Source organism: Sarcophilus harrisii, chromosome 4, assembly GCF_902635505.1.
Source record: "Sarcophilus harrisii chromosome 4, mSarHar1.11, whole genome shotgun sequence".
Lineage (NCBI taxonomy): Eukaryota > Metazoa > Chordata > Mammalia > Dasyuromorphia > Dasyuridae > Sarcophilus > Sarcophilus harrisii.
The window spans coordinates 380,544,476-380,562,762 of record NC_045429.1 but is presented as its reverse complement, the minus strand read 5'-3'; the positions used below and the strand labels follow the sequence as shown (position 1 = coordinate 380,562,762).

The 18,287-nt window shown below is 31.8% G+C and overlaps 1 protein-coding gene across 15 annotated transcripts in view; it reads left to right on the top strand.

Annotated features, from left to right (window-relative positions):
* Positions 1-10,087, top strand: part of CEP170 (centrosomal protein 170) — a 174,279-nt gene extending 164,192 nt beyond the window's left edge. For all 15 annotated transcript variants that reach the window (XM_031968531.1, XM_031968532.1, XM_023502042.2 and 12 more), the window contains 4 exons: positions 4,114-4,202; positions 5,649-5,742; positions 6,420-6,471; positions 7,744-10,087. In XM_031968531.1, coding sequence (XP_031824391.1) covers positions 4,114-4,202; positions 5,649-5,742; positions 6,420-6,471; positions 7,744-8,033 — 525 coding nt within the window. In that variant the 3' untranslated portion in view covers positions 8,034-10,087. The remainder of the gene's footprint in view (positions 1-4,113; positions 4,203-5,648; positions 5,743-6,419; positions 6,472-7,743) is intronic.
* Positions 10,088-18,287: the final 8,200 nt, after the last annotated feature.

Genomic DNA, 18,287 nt, shown 5'->3' with positions numbered 1-18,287 from the left:
AAAAATATAGTGTTTAGCGTAGTACCTTGCATACAGTAAGCACTATATAAAAGTTAGATAGTATCATTGTTTTTAATTGTTTTATTGACAATTAGTATTCAGGTTTTTGTGTTATCTTTTTTGGGAGATGCTCAATGATGATAAAATATAGCACTTTATGTATATCAGCATGCTCAAAAGCACTAAGAAAGGAGCTAGTAGGTAGAGTTTAGAGGATGGGAAGTAAAGAGTAGAGAGAAGATTGAGCGGGAAAAAATTGGAAGGAATGGGATCAAGGACAAATATAGTAGTTATTCTTGAAAGGTGAAAGAGAAGGAATGTCTCATTAGAGAGCCAGAAAAATAAGGGGAAAGCAGGAAGTGACATTAAGAGTTTTTAGGATGAAATAAAAGGAACATTTGCATTCATATTTTCATTTTGTGGCTACATTCATCCAAGATTTAAAAAATTGTTTGAGATGATGATACAGTCAGACAAAATTGAACAACAAACATCTTGGAGAAGTTGGAATTTGGGGCAGCCAGGTAGTGGAGTGGGTAGAGCACTAGGCCTAGAGTCAGGAAGACTCATCTTGCTGAGTTTAAATCTGGCTTCAAACACTTCTTAACTGTGTGATCCCTTAGGCAAATCACTTAACCGTGGAAAGTTTGCCTCAGTTTTCTTAAATCTAAAATGAGCTGGGGGGAAAAAAAATAGCAAACTATTTCAGTATCTTTGCCAAGAAAATCACAACTGTGGTAACAAAGAGTTGGACACAACTAAATGAGAGATACATGGATTTTGGCCTGAAATTTTCACTCTTTATTTTCACTCTTTGTCAGAAGCCTCCCAGTTCATTTTTTTTTTTTTTATTAAAAAATTTTTTTGTTTTGTTTTAATCAATTTCTACCCTACTTCTACCCTCCCTCAATCTCCTACATTCCATTGAAACAAGTAAAAAGCTATTACATCCAACTTGGCTAATTTAAATTCAGATCATTCTACATTCTAAGCTCTTCATCTTTCCTATCAAGAGGTAGGCAGCATATTTTATTATTAGTTCCTTGGAATCATATTTAGTCGTTACTCTGATAAATGTTAAACAGAATAGAATTCCATCACATTTTTATACCATAATTTGTTCATTCATCAATGTATAATTATCTCCCTCACCTTCACATTCTTTGCTGCCTTTAAACGATCTATAACTATTTTCATACATTCTTAGTCTCTTTTGCATAGAACTAACCCCTTACCTATTAATTCCCTAACTCATTTTAAAATCAGTAAGTCATTTAACTTTGTAACCATCCAGGTAACTTTGTTTTATAGTTTCATAGGATACTAAACTTCTATTTTCTAACTTTATCCTATATTAGATATTGCCACATGTTGACACATGCCATATAATATTGTCCCAACCAGTGTTGTTTTGCAAAAAACATTAGTTAATAAATTATAACTAAGCTCTACCATTAACATCCCCAATCCCATTGTAAAGCTATTCAATAATTTCTTATCATATTCTTATTTCTAATGCAGTGTTTTTTAGAAGTGTTGACATTTAAGAATCCTTGAATCTAAGTTCTCTTAAGTTATTTCCTATTTTTGACAAAAACTTCTTCTATATTTTTACTGTCACTAAACTCTTAAATCCTTTGTATTACATTTCTGTTTCTCTGTATTCTCTACTGACCCAGAATTTCTTGATAATCTTCTTTACTGTCCCCTAATATATCCCTTTATTGTTTCCCACTACTCCTGAAGGCTGGTCTAGTTATTGTTATATCCTTGAAACATTGCATTTTTGAAGAAAATCCCCAAGTAAATGAATTTGAGTGACTTGAGGTTCACATTTTCTGTTATTACATCTCTCTATCAAATCTACTTGGAAAATAATAAGATTGTTTCTTGTTGTCAATATATTAATCTATTTAAAATCTTTCTTAGGATAATTCTTACTTTTTCTTTTGCAAAAGTTGTATTTGTTACATTTGCAGTTAAATTATTATTTCTATACTGTGAAGACAGGAAATCCTAAACATGAACTTTTTCAGATATTTAGGAAATCCTTGTTCTATTCTAATAATCACTAACTGTTCATTCTTTCTTACTGCCGAAGATCACTTCCATGATGTGATTTCCCCTATTCCGATTTATTTCTCATTACTTCCAGACATTTACTCTTAACTGTTATTAGATTGGATTTTTGTCATCCCAAGAACACACCATATTTATCTCTTTTAGTATATTAGTGATGCTGTAAGCCTTTTAATTTAAATCTCTTTCTTTTTTCTCATAGCCTAACTAAATCAAGTTCCAGGAAGTTTTCTTGACCTATTTCAATCTTCACTGATAATCTCCTTCTCTTTCATATTCTGATAAGCTTTAGTTCAAAATTCAGCAATTATCAATTCTTTAGTATGTTTTTTGCTAGTATTCCTTACATTTTTGTTTTTGTTTCTTTAACTAGAATATATGGCTAGTTCTCAATTAGTGAAAAATAATGAAGTGTTTATTTTCACACAGCGTGTTTCCACTCAGAATCAATTACAACATTTTACATGATTAAAATTTAGAAGAGTGCAAATTCACATACACACAGCCTCTTCATAATATTCATTATTTGTGCTATCAAGATCTAGCTGTTAGCTCAATTCAGGGACCATGTCTTAGGTACTTGTTTATCTCTCAGAGAGCCTAGAAAAGTATTCACAACCTACAATGTCCTCAGTAAAGTAGCTGATGAATTGTAATATTTTTGCTTTGAGTTAAGATATATTATATAAAAGCCATGACACGCCATAGACTGACATAAAAAATGTGAATTTACATCTTAAAAGTAAGCATGGAAAGAGTCATGAAATAGCTGGGAAAGAGAATATTTCTGCATTTACCAGCTTTTAGATGGCCAACCATTTAATTCTTTTGACAGTGTAAATGGTAACCCAGAACCCTGAGACTTGGGGGCTCAGAACTTAGTGTGTGACCAGACAAATATGGTTTGGTCCAATATGGTTAAGACCATAGTAGATAACATAAATTCAGACGTGAAGGAGCATTAATGAAACAGAATACCAAAGCCATAACAAAGAATTTTATTAATATTAAATGCACTCAGCACCAAATTATATGGCTAATACATCCATGTATATCCTAAAGGTGTTATCTCAATTCTGAGTAAACCACTCTGTCTTATTAAGACAGAGGAAAAAGTATGTATCATTTTATTCACGGAACAGTGGTATGTGGGTATGTTTGCCCGTGCACATGTGTACACAAACACACATATAAAACATTATTTTAAGAAGGATTCGGTAACCTTCACCAGACTGTTCTTCTTCTGGGTCTTTGGTTCCTTTTGAGAATGTGTAGCACATAGCAAGGTTCTCTCTCTTTTAAGTTTCATCTAGATATTCTCTGCCACTTCTCTCTCGAATGCCTGAATTTCCACAAAGGCTGGCATATAATGTAGATAAATAGTCTTATTCTGCTGAATTTTTTTCCTCATTTATCCTTTTAAACAAAACATGCTACGTTTCCTTATTTATTCCAAGCATGAGTTGAAGTCTATAAAAAATCATTACTGTTTTGGAAAATATATTTATTCTTTGCATCTCCTATATTGTTGTTATTGTTGTTGCTGTTACAGTGATTAGCATTTACAGAGTGCATCTAAAATAACTTTTCTGGTTATTTTTATATGTATAATATGTAACTTTATTATGATTTTTTTTTCTGATCCTGAGTCCTGAAGTCATTTTTCTAAGCCTCTCATGCACTGGGAATTTGTGGGCCGCTCTACTGCTATTTTTCCCATTTTTATGATGGACTATGTATCATCCCTAACTTTTTTTTTTAACACAAACTTTTATACTGTTAGAAGTAATGCAAATATATAAAGTTAATATTTTTAATGAATGGGGATGAATACTTATTATTAATGGTTGGATAGTCATGACAATAAATTTGATATTAGTTCAAAAAAATTCATTCGTATTTTGTCAAATCAGTTTTAAGTTCAATATTCTTTCATTCCTTGATTCTAGGCATTGTATTTTGGGTAGAGAATAAGCACATTGGATTGTTTTGTACCACAATGTGAATGATTCTTTTTTCCTTTTAATTTTTCAGGTTATGGGAGACAATTTATTATTGTCATCAGTTTTTCAGTTCTCTCGAAAGATAAGACAATCTATAGACAAGACAGCTGGAAAGATCAGGTAGTATCTTATGCTTCAGGTTCATAGAATTTTTCATTACTTATTTGCTTAATTAACCCATTATTTTTTGACACAAGTGTTTTTTTAATATATATTTTTGGAACTTTTAGAAAATTTTGTTCATTTTGTAGATGCCTCAGCCAACAAACATGTCAGCAATGGGGTGGTTATCCCTTTTTTCTTGGGTGGGCTTTTAAATTTTTCTTTTTTTTTTTTTTTTTTTTAATTTGAAATCCACATTTGGTTCAATTTTTTTCTTAATAGTTTCTTTAAAAAAATTTTTTTTAGCATTTTACTTTTTCAAATACATGTAACGATAGTTTCCAAACATTCAGTTTTCTGAGACTTTGTGTTCCAAATTTTTCTCCTTCCTGTTCTTGTCTCTCCCCTCCCCAAAGCAATCTGATGGGAGATTAAATATATGCAATTCTTTTAAACATATTTCCATATATGTCATATCATACAAGAAAAATCAGAACAAAAGGGGAAAAAAAAACTACGAGAAGACAAACAAAAAAAGGTGAAATTTTTCTGTTTTGATCCACATTTAGTCTCCATAGTTCTCTCTGGATGCAGAGGGCATTTTCCATTCTGTCTATTGGAATTGAATCACCATATTGTTGAGAAGAGCCAAATCCATCACAGTTGATTTTCACATAATCTTATTGTTACTGTGTACAATATTTTCTTGGTTCTGCTCACTTCACTCAGCATCAGTTCATGTAAGTCTTTTCAGGCTTTTCTGAAATCAGCCTGCTCATCATTTTTTATAGAACAATAATATTTCATTACCATATTCATATATTATAACTTACTCAGCTCTTCCTCAAGAGATGGGCATCTATCTTAATTTTTAGTTCCTTGCCACTATAAAAAGAACTGCTACTAACATTTTTGCGCATGTGGGTTCTTTTCCCTTTTTTATGATCTCTTTTGGAATATGGACTCAGTAGTGATACTGTTGGATCAAAGGGTATGCAGATTTTTATTGCCCCTTGGACATAGTTCCAAATTGCTCTCCAAAGCGGCTAAATCAGTTTACAGCTTCGCCAACAATATATCAGTGTCCCAGTTTTCCCACATCCCCTCCAGCATTTATCATCTTTTCCTGTTATCTTAGCCCATCTGAGAATTGTGAAGTAGTACCCCAGAATTGTCTTGTCATATTTCTCTAAAGAATAGTGACTTGGAGCATTTAAAAATAACTTACATTTAATTCTGAATATTTAATTATTTACATATAGCTAAGTCTGAATATATTGCTGTGAAAATTGACTAATAAAATTGCAATATTGTCTATTCTTAATTATTATAACAATATATTTTTTCAGTTTGAAATTCAGCAGTTTTTCCCAAATGTTGATTGTTCTTGTGTTAATTAAAACACCACAAATATTATGAGTTTAAAATATGAAGAATAAAATGTTTTCATTTTCCTGATTCTAGAATATTATTTAAAGACAAAGATCGGAATTGGGAAGAAATAGAGACAAAGTTACGAGCTGAAAGTGAAGTTCCTATTGTGAAAACTTCAAGCATGGTATGGAAGCTCTTTTCTGAGGGGATAATTTCAGAAATTATATATTATTTAATTTTTTTTAAATTTTTGCAAGTTGATGTAAATTTATTGGGATGAGTTTTCCATGAGCTTTCTCTTTGAAGTTAAAATATTGATAGTGTCAGGATATGGAAGAGAAAAATATTTGGGGTTTTTAATTATTCTATAGTGAACAGTATGAAGTCATTGAAAAAAGAGATAGTACTTATTGCCATTTTCATGGTTATCGGAATTGAAGGTTATCGGAACCTCTCTTTTTGAGAGGTTGGTAATTTTTATGTACAGTCATAACACCAAGGTCACCATCATTTATCCATTTTCATATAAAAATTCTTAGATGTCAGGTAGCACACCCTGGATAATGTTGTTATAAAGTTGATCAAAATCTCATTTGACAAAGTGGACTTCAATGTGTGTAGTTATCTTCCTTTCTCACTGTTAAACTAAAGAAAAATTTAGTTTGAGGTTTCTTGTTTGTTGTTTTTTTACTTAAAACCCTTTAAATTTAGAGCCCCCCTTCCTTGGGTTTTCATAATTCTTACTCTTGTTAACATTCATATGGTAGTATATAATGTTAATTGTGCCAAGAAGAGACCATAAGTATATTTTTGATACAGTTTTCGTGTCAATTAATAAGTGCTAATTTTGATCCTTTTCAGGAGATTTCTTCCATCTTACAAGAGCTAAAAAGAGTTGAAAAGCAATTGCAAGGTAGATACATTTCTAATTTGTCTTTAAGGGGAGAAAAGTAATTGTGCAGGAAGTTTTCTTGAGACAATTAGAATTTTTTTATTTCTTAGATATCGTTTTTTAAACTTTGCTAAATTTTTAGCTAAGAATTAGAAATGTAGAGCTCTGCATATAAAAAAATCCTAAAACCCTTTGAATTCAAAGTAACATACAGACATTGGAAGTTAATTGAAAATCAAATCTCTTTCATATAGTTCTTAGTAAAGTTCATATGAGATTTATAGTATCATTTCATTTACAGAAACTGTCAAGTATTTGTTTATACATTTACATGAAAGTGCTTTCTTTCTAGATTGTTATTTTCTGTTTGTAGGTAAGCGCTATATAAATATATATATTTTTGTATTGTAACTGTATTTTGAAAATTCTTTTATTTCAGTTGTAATCCATACTGTCACGGTTTTAAATAATAACAAAGCAAGAAGATAGGTATACAAATTAGACATTTGTCTAAGTCTCATCATCCATTATATATTATATTATATATGATTATTGTATTATACATATATATATATAATATATTAGTGTCTCTTTTACATTTCTCCAGCCTATGCTGGAGAATAAGAGGGGCAGCAAGAGAAAAAAAGCAAGACAGTAGATTAGTGAGATCATAAGGTTCAATCCTTTTCCCTATTCTTAATGTCAGAAAATTCTTCTCATAATACATACATCATATATTTATTTTTTGATGTCATTTTGTACACACTCCAGTGAGGACTGCAGTGGACAGTAATACACAGGAAAATACAATTTTCAAATCTGGGCAGATGCAATTTGCAAATGTTTCTCATAGCACATAAATATTTCACTTCCCAGACTCATTCAAAGGAGGGCAACAGCCACTAATTTCTTGTTGTTCATAGTGAAATAAAAAAGAGTAACAGGAGAGGAGTGTTCTGGGCTTCGATGTTGAAAGTCCAAAGAAAGTTCACTTACCTTCTGAAATGTGCCATGGTGTTGCACATGTGAACACTCTGGTGTAGTGGGGACCTTAACAATCAGTCTGACTTTCAGAATAAAAAGGAGCACAAGTCTGGAGGAATGGCATATTCAGAAAATGAATCAGTAGAAATAATGAAGAATAGTTCTGTTTCTTGATTGACAGTCTACCCATTAAAACTACCAATTGTGAAAGGAGAATTTCTGAATGATAAAAAGTAATTTTTAGTTTTCTCATTTTCATGACAGTAAAACTTAAATCTTTTCTCCTCAATTGCCACTTTTTTTTCCCAGTGATCAATGCTATGATTGACCCAGATGGAACTTTGGAAGCTCTAAACAACTTGGGATTCCCTAGTGCTGTCTTAACAGCCCAGCCAAAACAGAAATCTAGTCCTGGGAATAACCATGAAGGCCTGGCTCAGACTTCACCGCTTTGCCAACCAGAAGCTAGGCCTCTTCGTCCCACTGACATCTCAGTTTCAGCTGAATTTGACAATGTGGAATCCGAGGCTGATTTCAGTATACATTTCAATAGATTCAACCCAGAAGGGGAAGAAGAGGATGTCACTGTACATGAATGACTTATTCTTTATTGTTTTTTAAAATTACTTAAATGTGGAATGCTTAGGAATATTGAAAAGGGTCACGATGTTGATTTATACAAAACAAAGTAGCTTGGTCACACACAATATGTTCACAGTTGTCTTTTTTATTGGGAATATTTGGACTGTCTCATTAGTCTCTTCAGAACCATTAAGATAGCTATCTGCACAAAGGAAGAAAAGCAGGTTCCCGGCAGCTTTGCCCTTAGTGATTATTGTATGCTTTGCAAACAGAAAATTTAAAACTGCAGCTTTCTCTTCTTAGATATTGGTTTGGTTTGGTTTTTATTTTTTTAAGACCTTATGTGACTTGCAAGCAGACTTCCATTCAACAGATCTGAAACTCCCGTTTCCTGTGCCAAGCTACCCTCTGAAATGGACTTCTTTTCAGTTTGTACAGATTTCTTAAACAGTTATATTTGTTTCTGAATATTAGGATTTATATTAGGATACAATACCTTTGGGTACAATGACACATTACTGTTCACAGTAAGACAGATACTATAGTGCTTTCATTCTTGTGTCCTGAACTTTTCCAACAGATATGTGATTTATATAACTTGGTTGCTACGTAAATTGTCCTGAGATTTACAAAGTTTAACTATTATGTTTGCACTAAGAATTTGCTGGGAGTGGTAGGTGGACTTGTCTATATATCCATAAGGACTACCATTCTTTTTATGTACATAGATAATGCTGTATTTGTTTTAACCCACAGTGTTTCACTCCACTTTCTGAAAACTCAATCTGGCACTTTTTCTTTTTTAAAAAATGAAAATAGGAAGATTTCATCATCCATTTCAGTCCAGGTGGCTATTGGAATGATAAAAAACAAGTTTAAACAGATAGGTGGAGTATATTTTTAAAGAGAAGAACATGTATATTGGTGCAAATAGACTCTCTGGTGTTACCAAGTTTCTATGTGACAGTTTTTAAAAATTTCTCTTGGAATGATCATGAAGTATAAAATTCTTCTTAAGGACTTGAAGAACCAATAGTCATAACTTAGCTGATTGATAGACTCAGATAAATAGCTTCTGTATGTTTCCCTGTAGACTTGATAGTAAATCCCTTTCTCTGCTCTATACATTTATAAGAATTTGGGAAGGCAACTACTAACATAAAACTTTTGGCTAAAACCACTGAATAGAAAGTCTGTGAAAATATCCTATATAAACTCATTTTCCTTTTGTCGTCCCAATAAGGTAACATTTGGGTATGTTTAAAAAAAAAGTAATTGACCTTGTGTTTCCAGAACACTATAATTTGGAGAAATCTTAATTCTGTTAAATATAACTATTGTAGGCTTGAATTTTCCCTTGATTATATCAGTCTCTTACCTAAAGGTTAAAAATACAATTTTTGCAGCTTTTATGAAATGGTCTTTAATATTTCAGCAATAATTCTATACAATAATTAAGAAAAATTCTCAGTCCGTACATTTTAAAATTCTACAGGATTACTGAAGTCTTGTCAAGTTGGACCACGTAATAAAAATGCAAAAATCTTTTTTTGTAGCAATGTTAAAAAAAAAAAAAAAAACTGTTGTATAATGTATCTCGTATTTTTTTGTTTAAATCTAAAACCAAAATAGAATATTCATATAAAGCTAAATTTTCCACTCTATCAAAGGAAGTCTCAAAATGGTTTTAGAAAAAATGAAAGGAAGGATATAAAAAGTTCAAAAGAATAAGTAAGATGTTGAAACAAGGTTAGTCCACATAAAAAAAAGATTCAGCAAAATAATTACCATTATTTCTTCTTTTCTTCAATGTTTGGGTACTGAATTTAACTATATGGAAGTGGAAGGTAAGGAGTTATTTAGAAAAATATTACTCTTTAGAATTGTCTCAAGATTTTTTTTCAAGAGTTTACACATTTTTGTTCGGTGATAAGCATTTGGCCTTTTACTATGTTATTATTTTGTATGAATACATTATTCTCCTTATTTATTTTTGTTACATTTATTACCTATGTTATTTTGTTATGCATTTACAAGCTCCATTTTTAAATAAAGTGTTTCTGGAACTTTATGTATTGGTTGTATACATTTAATTTCTTGTATCCTTGGGGTTACTGATAACTCTTAACTTGTTGGACAAGGCTTAGCAAAAACAATCTGAAAACTCATAGTAGGATAAAATCACTGTTTTTTGGAGTGCTTAAAAAAGAAAATAAATGGTAGTCAGTCATATTGTTGTAAAGACCATTTCTGATTTTCCATTTCACTCCTGGTCTTAACAGTGCCATATATATATATATATATATATATATATATATATATATATATAAATACAGTGAATGAATATTTTTACTAATTTTAACTCATGGGCAGTTTTCATATTTAGTTCTGGCTACATCCTAGGTGCTAAATTAATGCTTGTTTCACTCTTCCATGCCTCCTTCAAAGCAGAAGAACCATGTATTTCATAAAACCTTATGTGACTCTTATAGGTCATAGTCATCCCTATTTCCTCTGAACTTAGCCGTAATGCAAATACTTGAAAAATACTCACTTGAGTATTTATCTTATTTCCTACATCTATTTTGTTGGCCTAACAAAATTGTAAGTTACTTGAGAGCAAGACCTTTGTATTTATTTTTAAGAAGAATAATCCCAAAGCACCCAATCAATCAACACACATAGTAGGTACTCAAAAACAACTTTTTAAATTTATTTGAAATCTAGTAATCTGAAAGAAAATCATTGTTTACCTTTATCCCCCAAAAAATGGTCAATATAGATGGGGCAGTTGTTATCATTTTTCCTGCTTAATTATAATTCAGACCCTATAAAAACCTAAGACTTTAAAAATAAATCTTAACATTATAGAAATTCAAATGTTCACAACATGCCCAAGAGATACAGTGGCTCAGTGGATAAATATCGTTGACAATGGGATTCAGGAAGGCCTGTCTAAAAGCTTTTGCCTCTGATACAGATTATGTGATCACATAGTCACCTTTAAAGAGCAGAAATTCTGATCTGTATTGGTAGAGCTGATAAATTCAAATTACAGGTATGTCAAATCCAAAAAAAAAAAAATACAATTTTTGAATCTGCTATAGGTTTTAATTTAGAAGGTTACAAAACAAAGGTCAATTTCATTAGATTTTTCAAAAAGTCACAGAACCCTGAAGCTTCAGAAACACTTAGATAATTTTTTTTTCATTTTAAAGATAAAATAACAAAAGTCCACAGAGTTTTAAGTGACTTAAAAATAAAATATTCCAAGCTAATGAGTTAGGATTGAAACTAAGATTTCAACTCTAAGCATAGTATTCTTGTCATTGGATTATATAGAATCATGAAAATACTTCCAAGTATAAACAAATATCTATTAGAGTTTGTAAAAATCTAAAAAATACTCTCCTCCTTCACGAGATGGATAGCAAATGGTGCTATAGAATTTATTTGAAGTGGGGAAAAACCTACTTCCTTTGAGGGATTCTTTTTACTTTGGGAATTGTTATTTTCTATGTAGGGAGTTTATATCTAAAAAGAAATATTTGTTCAAATGTAGACATTTACGCCATGTAGGTAACTCATAAGGGTTAGTAATTCAATTAAATTCCCTGATGAACTAAGATTGTGATTTCATTTGTGCACTACCTCTGGGATTAAATACTAAGAACTATTTATCCCATCACAAATATGTTTTAAACTTGCAGAGTAACAAAATCTGATGTAGAAAAAACTTTGGCCCCATTGGTAGAAAGAGAATTTGATTAGAAAAAAGTAAATCCTTATTTTTCCATGTCTTTATCAAACTTTTCTGACTCACCTCTCAACTCTTTGCAATCTGACTTTCAACTTCATCAGTTAATTGAAACTTCTCCAAATTATCAATGATTTCTGACTTGGCAGATCTGTTATGTAGCCTAATCCTTCTCTGCATTTCTTGTATTTATTGTTGTTGTTGACCACTTTCTCTTAGATACTCTGTGATATTTGTTCTTAGATACTCCAAGATATTCTATGTTTCCATGGCACTACTCTCTGCTGGTTCTCCCTTTATCTGTCTGGCTGTCTCTCGGTTTCATGTGTTGGCTCCTTATCCACAATCACTGTTCCAGAGCTTCTTTTTTTCTTCCTTTATATTTGGTAATTTCAGCAGCTATCATGGGTTTATCACCTCTGTGGGAGATGACTCCCCCATTTCCAGACCCATCTACAATATTTCCCCTTACCTTCACTCTTACATGATCAATCTTCTATTAGACATTTCAAACTGGATGTCCCAAAGATATCTTAAACAAGACAATCTAAAATGGAAATCATTGTTTTCTCTAAAACCTTTTCTGTTCTCTCCAACAGAGTAGTGGCTACTTTTTTTCCCCAGGCTACTTTGTATTTAATTCATTTACATATACTTGTCTCTCCCCATTAAATTAAGCTCTTTGCAAGTAGGAATTATTTCATTTTTTGTGCCTAACACAGTATTTGAAACATAGAATAATCTTAATAAATATACTCCAGCCCACACTTGATCTCTTCTCTGAATTCTTTTAGTACCACTCAACTTATTCAGTGGTTCTCTATTTAATGAAAGACAGAAAATTGACAGTCATTACAACACTTTGTTTCAATTGTCACTTATAAGTGTCCTCTACCTTCAGAACCCTTGAATTTAGATATTGGCCTCATTTCACAGTTAAGGTTAGGAAAAAGTTAAATACATAAATTTCTTTTAAAAGCCAATAAAAAGGGACAGCTAAATGGCCCAGTGGATAGAGTACCAGCCCTGAAGTCAGGAGGATCTGTGTTCAAATCTGGATTCAGACACAACACTAGTTGTGTGATCCTGGGCAATTCACTTAACCCTAATTGTCTCACCCCCATCCCCACTCTCCCACCCCCCAAAAAATGCCAATTAAGTCCTAAAACAATCCTGTTAAGGTTGAGCTAACCCTTTGGAAAACTTTTGTCTCATTCTCATTTCCAACCATATATCCCTCTAGCTATAATTTCCTAGATTTTCCTAGAATGCTTTCTTTATGTCTCTGACATTTGACCTTGCATCTGTGCAGATAGCTCCTCACACTCTTCCCTCCCACCCATAATTTTAGGTTAAGCTCTTCAGAAGCAGAGACTTTTTATCTTGGAATCTTACATGTAACTTTCATAGTCCCCTGCCAATAATTTGACTCTCCAAACTGCACAACACACTTTTAAGATTAATCTTAATTTTAACATTCTAAGTCTAAACAATCAACCAAACAAAAAGTCAAACCCTGATTTATAGCATTTGCTAATTTCTGAGATATAAATGCTCACACTGAAAATGTAACAACTCTTGTGAACCATTAAGAATGGGATACAATACACTGTTGTATAGTAGAGTGATTCAGTGGGAGATCAGGGAAGCTTGCAGTGGCAAGTGGCATTTTTCCCTGCATCTTTGTTAGAGGATTGCCCAGAACTTTGAGAGTTTGTATGACTTTCCTAAGATGGGATAATCGGTATGTGTCAAAAAAAAAATATTTGAATGAGGTATTCAAGGCCATTTACTAACTGGTTTAATAGAAGAGAACTTTTTTTTTGAAGTAAGAAGACTAGGTTAAAAACCATTCCATACATTTACTACCTGTATTACTTTGGGCTAATCACTTGACATTCCTAGTTTCCTCTTCTATAGGAGGGAACTGAAATAAATGATCTCTAAAGATCTCTAGATACTTAAATACTTGCTGAACTGAATATATGTTTTCTCTCTCCATTCAATTCTTCTAGCACTTTGAATCTCTCTTGCTTCATTTTTTTTGCTACCATAACTGTTCATATTTTATCCCTTCTCTTCATCATCCACCAGAGTGGAAGGGTAAAAATCCTTTTCTTTGTCTTTGTATCCCATACCATTCCATAGCACAGTAAACACATTAAGCATGCAATGAATAGCTTCTGAATAGATGAAGGTATTTTTTTTCTCTCCAGTAAGATTACAAAATTTTTAAAATCAAGTATTATTTTTTTCATTATTTTTAAACACCCCCCCCACCATGGTATCTAATATAGGAGTTTGATGTATACTCAAATATACAAGTATTTTGTAAATTATACACCAATATCTGTACACACCATTTCATTTAAAAGGAATCATTAGGTTAAAAAAAATCATAGAAATCACAATTTCATTATAGATGATAACAGTGAAATAACATAACCAAAATTTTTACAATGCAGCCAAAGTAGTCTTTATGGGAGAATTTATATGTCCAAACACTTTAATCAACAAAAGAGAAACAACAGACCAACAAATTAGTTATGAACAACAAATTAAAAGTCAAGTCACAATTATACCAAAATCTTTGTCTCTTCAAAAAGAAATTAACAAAAAACTAGTGGGTTTTTTTTTTGGAAGGAGTAACAGCTAATTTTTTTTTTGTTATAATAACTTTTTGTTGACAGAACCGATGCCAGGATAATTTCTTACAACATTATCCCTTGCACTCACTTCTGTTCCAGTTTTTCCCCTCTCTCCCTCCTCCTCCTCCCCTAGATGGTAAGCAGTTCTATATATGTTAAATATGTCATCATATCCTAGATACAATATATGTGTAGAATATACCCAGAACCGAACAGTTCTCTTATTGCACAGGGAGAATTGGATTCAGAAGGTATAAATAACCCAGGAAGAAAAACAAAAATGCAAACAGTTTACATTCATTTCCTAGTGTTCTTTCTTTGGGTAGAAATCCACTTCCATCAAAATACATCTTCATACAGTATCGTTATTGAAGTATATAATGAGCTCCTGGTTCTGCTCATTTCACTTAGCATCAGTCCATGTAAATCTCTCTGAGCCTCTCTGTATTCATCCTGCTGGTCATTTCTTACAGATAGCTAATTTGATTTTAAAAAGAAAAACTAAATTACCAGCTTCAAAAATGAAAAACAAATCATAGGTAATGAAAAAATAAAGGAAATGATATGAAACTGTTTTGCTAAATTATATGCCATTAAAACTGAAAATTTTAAAAATAATGATTACAAAAATATAACATTAATAGAACAAGAAATAGAGGACTTGAATGACCTAATCTTAGAAAAAAGAAAAAAAAACTTAAATGAAGTCCCAAATAAAAATTTTAAAAAGATGCTTAAAACTATATGAGTTTACAAGTAACTTTTTTCCCCTGAGGCAATTGGGGTTAAGTGACTTGCCCAGAGTCACACAGCTAGGAAGTTTTAAGTGTCTGAGGTCAGATTTGAATTCAGGTCCTCCTGACTAAAGGGCTGGTACTCTTATCCATTGCACCACCCAGCTGCTCAAATTTACAAGTAAATCAAATGTTTTAGGAACAATATAATACACAAACTACTTGCAAAAATAACAGAAGGGATCCTATTGAATTCCTCCTAATATACAAATATGATCTTGATATTTGAATGAGGGAAAGTCAAACAAAAAGAAAACTATAGACTAATATCCATACAAAAGTATTGCAAAAATAATCAAACAAAATATTAGTAAAGAAAGAGGCTATAGGAACAAATCAAAAAAATTATACACTATCGCCAAGTTGGATACACGGAAAGTAACTATAAAAATAATTAAGAAGGAGAATATTGTTAAATAGAGCAACAAAAATATATCAATTCACATATAAAGGCTTTTGACAAAATAGAATGCTCATTTCTATTAAAAAAAAAAACAAACCCACAAGAAACTAATAACCCAAAACACACTAGAAAGCACAGGAATAAATGCATCTTTCCTTAACAAAGGGAAGAGCACATATTTATGTCAAGAGCTAGCATTATGTACAATGGAGATAAACTACAGTCCTGTCCACTAAGATCAGGTTTGAAGTCATGCTTTTCATTATCAGCACTTCTACTTAATATAATACTGGAAATGTTAGCTATAGCAAATACCAATAAAACAAAACAAACCCAAAAACAAAAACCTAAAGAAATAAATATAGGCAAAGAAAAAACATTTTTTTTTTTTGCAGATTAAATCATGATATATATAGAAAATACTAGAAAGTAAACTAAAATTAAATCTCAAAAGCATTTATATAGTCCTTTGACTTCATTTTAGGTTTGTTGTTTCTACTTAATATAACCCCCTGCTCAAAAAAAAAAAAACAAAATTACTAGTCTTAAAAAAAAAAAAAACTAATCTAAAAAACATTTCACACTTTAAAATCTGCCCTCTTTTCATCCCCCATTATTTTTCTGGATAAAGCTAGATAATACTTTGTTCAAACAATTATTTTATCACATGATTTTGTGGGAGTCTGTAATTTCAGCTGTGCAAGAGCTGTCCAAATGGAAACTCCCTTTATCCATGCAAATCAACAAATACTTTGTAACATGTTGTTTTAAAGAGTTATCTGGAGGACTGAGAATTTAAGTAAATTCCCCAGTTCAGCAAAATCATGTGTCAGACAAAATACATAGATCATATAAATCTTTCTGAAGAAGGGGAGGAAATAAAGATTTATATAGTTTCTATTCTATACTAGGCACCATGCTAAGTAAGCTTTTTTTTTTTTTTTTGATGTTTATTGTTTCTGTTTTTACAAATATTACCTTTTTTTTTTCTTTGCAACATCCCTGAGAGGTAGATGCTATTATCCTCTTTTCATATCAGGTATTCCTGACTGCAACCCCAAATTCATCCACTGAACATCCAGCTACCTGACTCCAACACCTGTCTTCTATTTACTATTTTGAGACACTTCTCTACAGAGATAATGATTTTAAAAGATTTTTTTCAAATAATTTTTGGGGTCCACACTTGTTTTTGTTGATATAGGGAATTCCCAGAGGAGAAAATCCTTCTACTATGAAGATTTGAAATTTCTCTACATACAGAGAGTAGCCTAGAGCACTGTTAAAGAAGAAGAACCTAAAACTAGAGAAAGAGGAAACTAAAACTTGGGAAAATTATAACCCTTGTTTAGGCCATACAGATAGTAAGCAGAAAAGCAGAGATTGGAATATAAATTTCCAACTCCAAATTCAGAATGTTTTCCAGGACCCACCCTTTCCTTTCCTGCAAGGAAAGTACTTTATAATGCTGAAAGTTCTACATAAATGTGAGCTGTTATTTGACTGGAATAGAGAACTAGACCTGTGATTTGATTGTTATGAGGAAGGCTCAGATAAAGAAAATCACTCTGTCAATGCAGGTCAGCACTTTTTCTCTATAAATTGTGTACAAATAGAACTGCCGAGAACACTGAGAGTTAAGTGAGTATCCGGGATCACACAGACATGATGGAACAGAATGAGACTTGAACTCAGTTTAGCTCAGTATTTATTATGTCATGTTATATCTCATGCTATTTTGATGATGATTATTAATAATATTAAATGTTCATTAACTAAATTTATTCATGATACACATTAATTAAATCATCCCTTAATAGTTAATGTTTATTTGTTGAATGATCTATTGATTAATTAATGGCAATTATTTCATAGATTTGCTAATATTTAATCCATTTCAGGCTGGCTATGTGATTCTGGACAAGTCCTTTGCCAGGGATCAAGGGAAATGTTTAAGATTATAAATTGTGAAGTAAATTCTAATCTACATTGGTAATGGAGTTTCCTACTAGTAAACTCTGCAGCAGTGAAATCACAAGTCCACATCAAAACCAAAATAAGTATAAAATTTACCAAAAGAAAGAGCGTACTTGAACATAGGGGAACACCAGCCCCAAAATATGTCCTGAAAGTCCTAAAAGCAGGTATCATTCTAAAAGTACCAGACTGATAACAAGTTTACTCCTCCTGACTCCTCAACTCTCATTTATACATTTTAAAAATAATTTTGCACTATAATTTGCTCATTCTGACAAGAACTTCCTCTTCACATGAACATTTTCTACACATACTCCTGCTCTTGGGTATAACCTTTAATCTCCAGATAATATCCTCAGCTATGCCACTAGTTGTGTCATTCTCAGGCACCACACAGATATCTCTTTTCCTTTTTCTCACCCCATCCTGGCCCCACCTCTCTATTTGTGACTTAGCAGAGCTATGATAAATCAGCGCTATCCATGCCTTTAGAAAAGGACCTATCAATTGACTCCCTATTGTTCCATTCATCATATAACTTCTCCAAACAAAACTTAATTTTTTATCCACTATTTCCTTATAGGTGTTATATCCAACTATTATAATTTAAGTTCCTTGAGGGTGGGAACTATCTCATTTTATATCCCCAGCACTTACATTGAGCTTGGCACATAGTAAATATTTGATGCTTT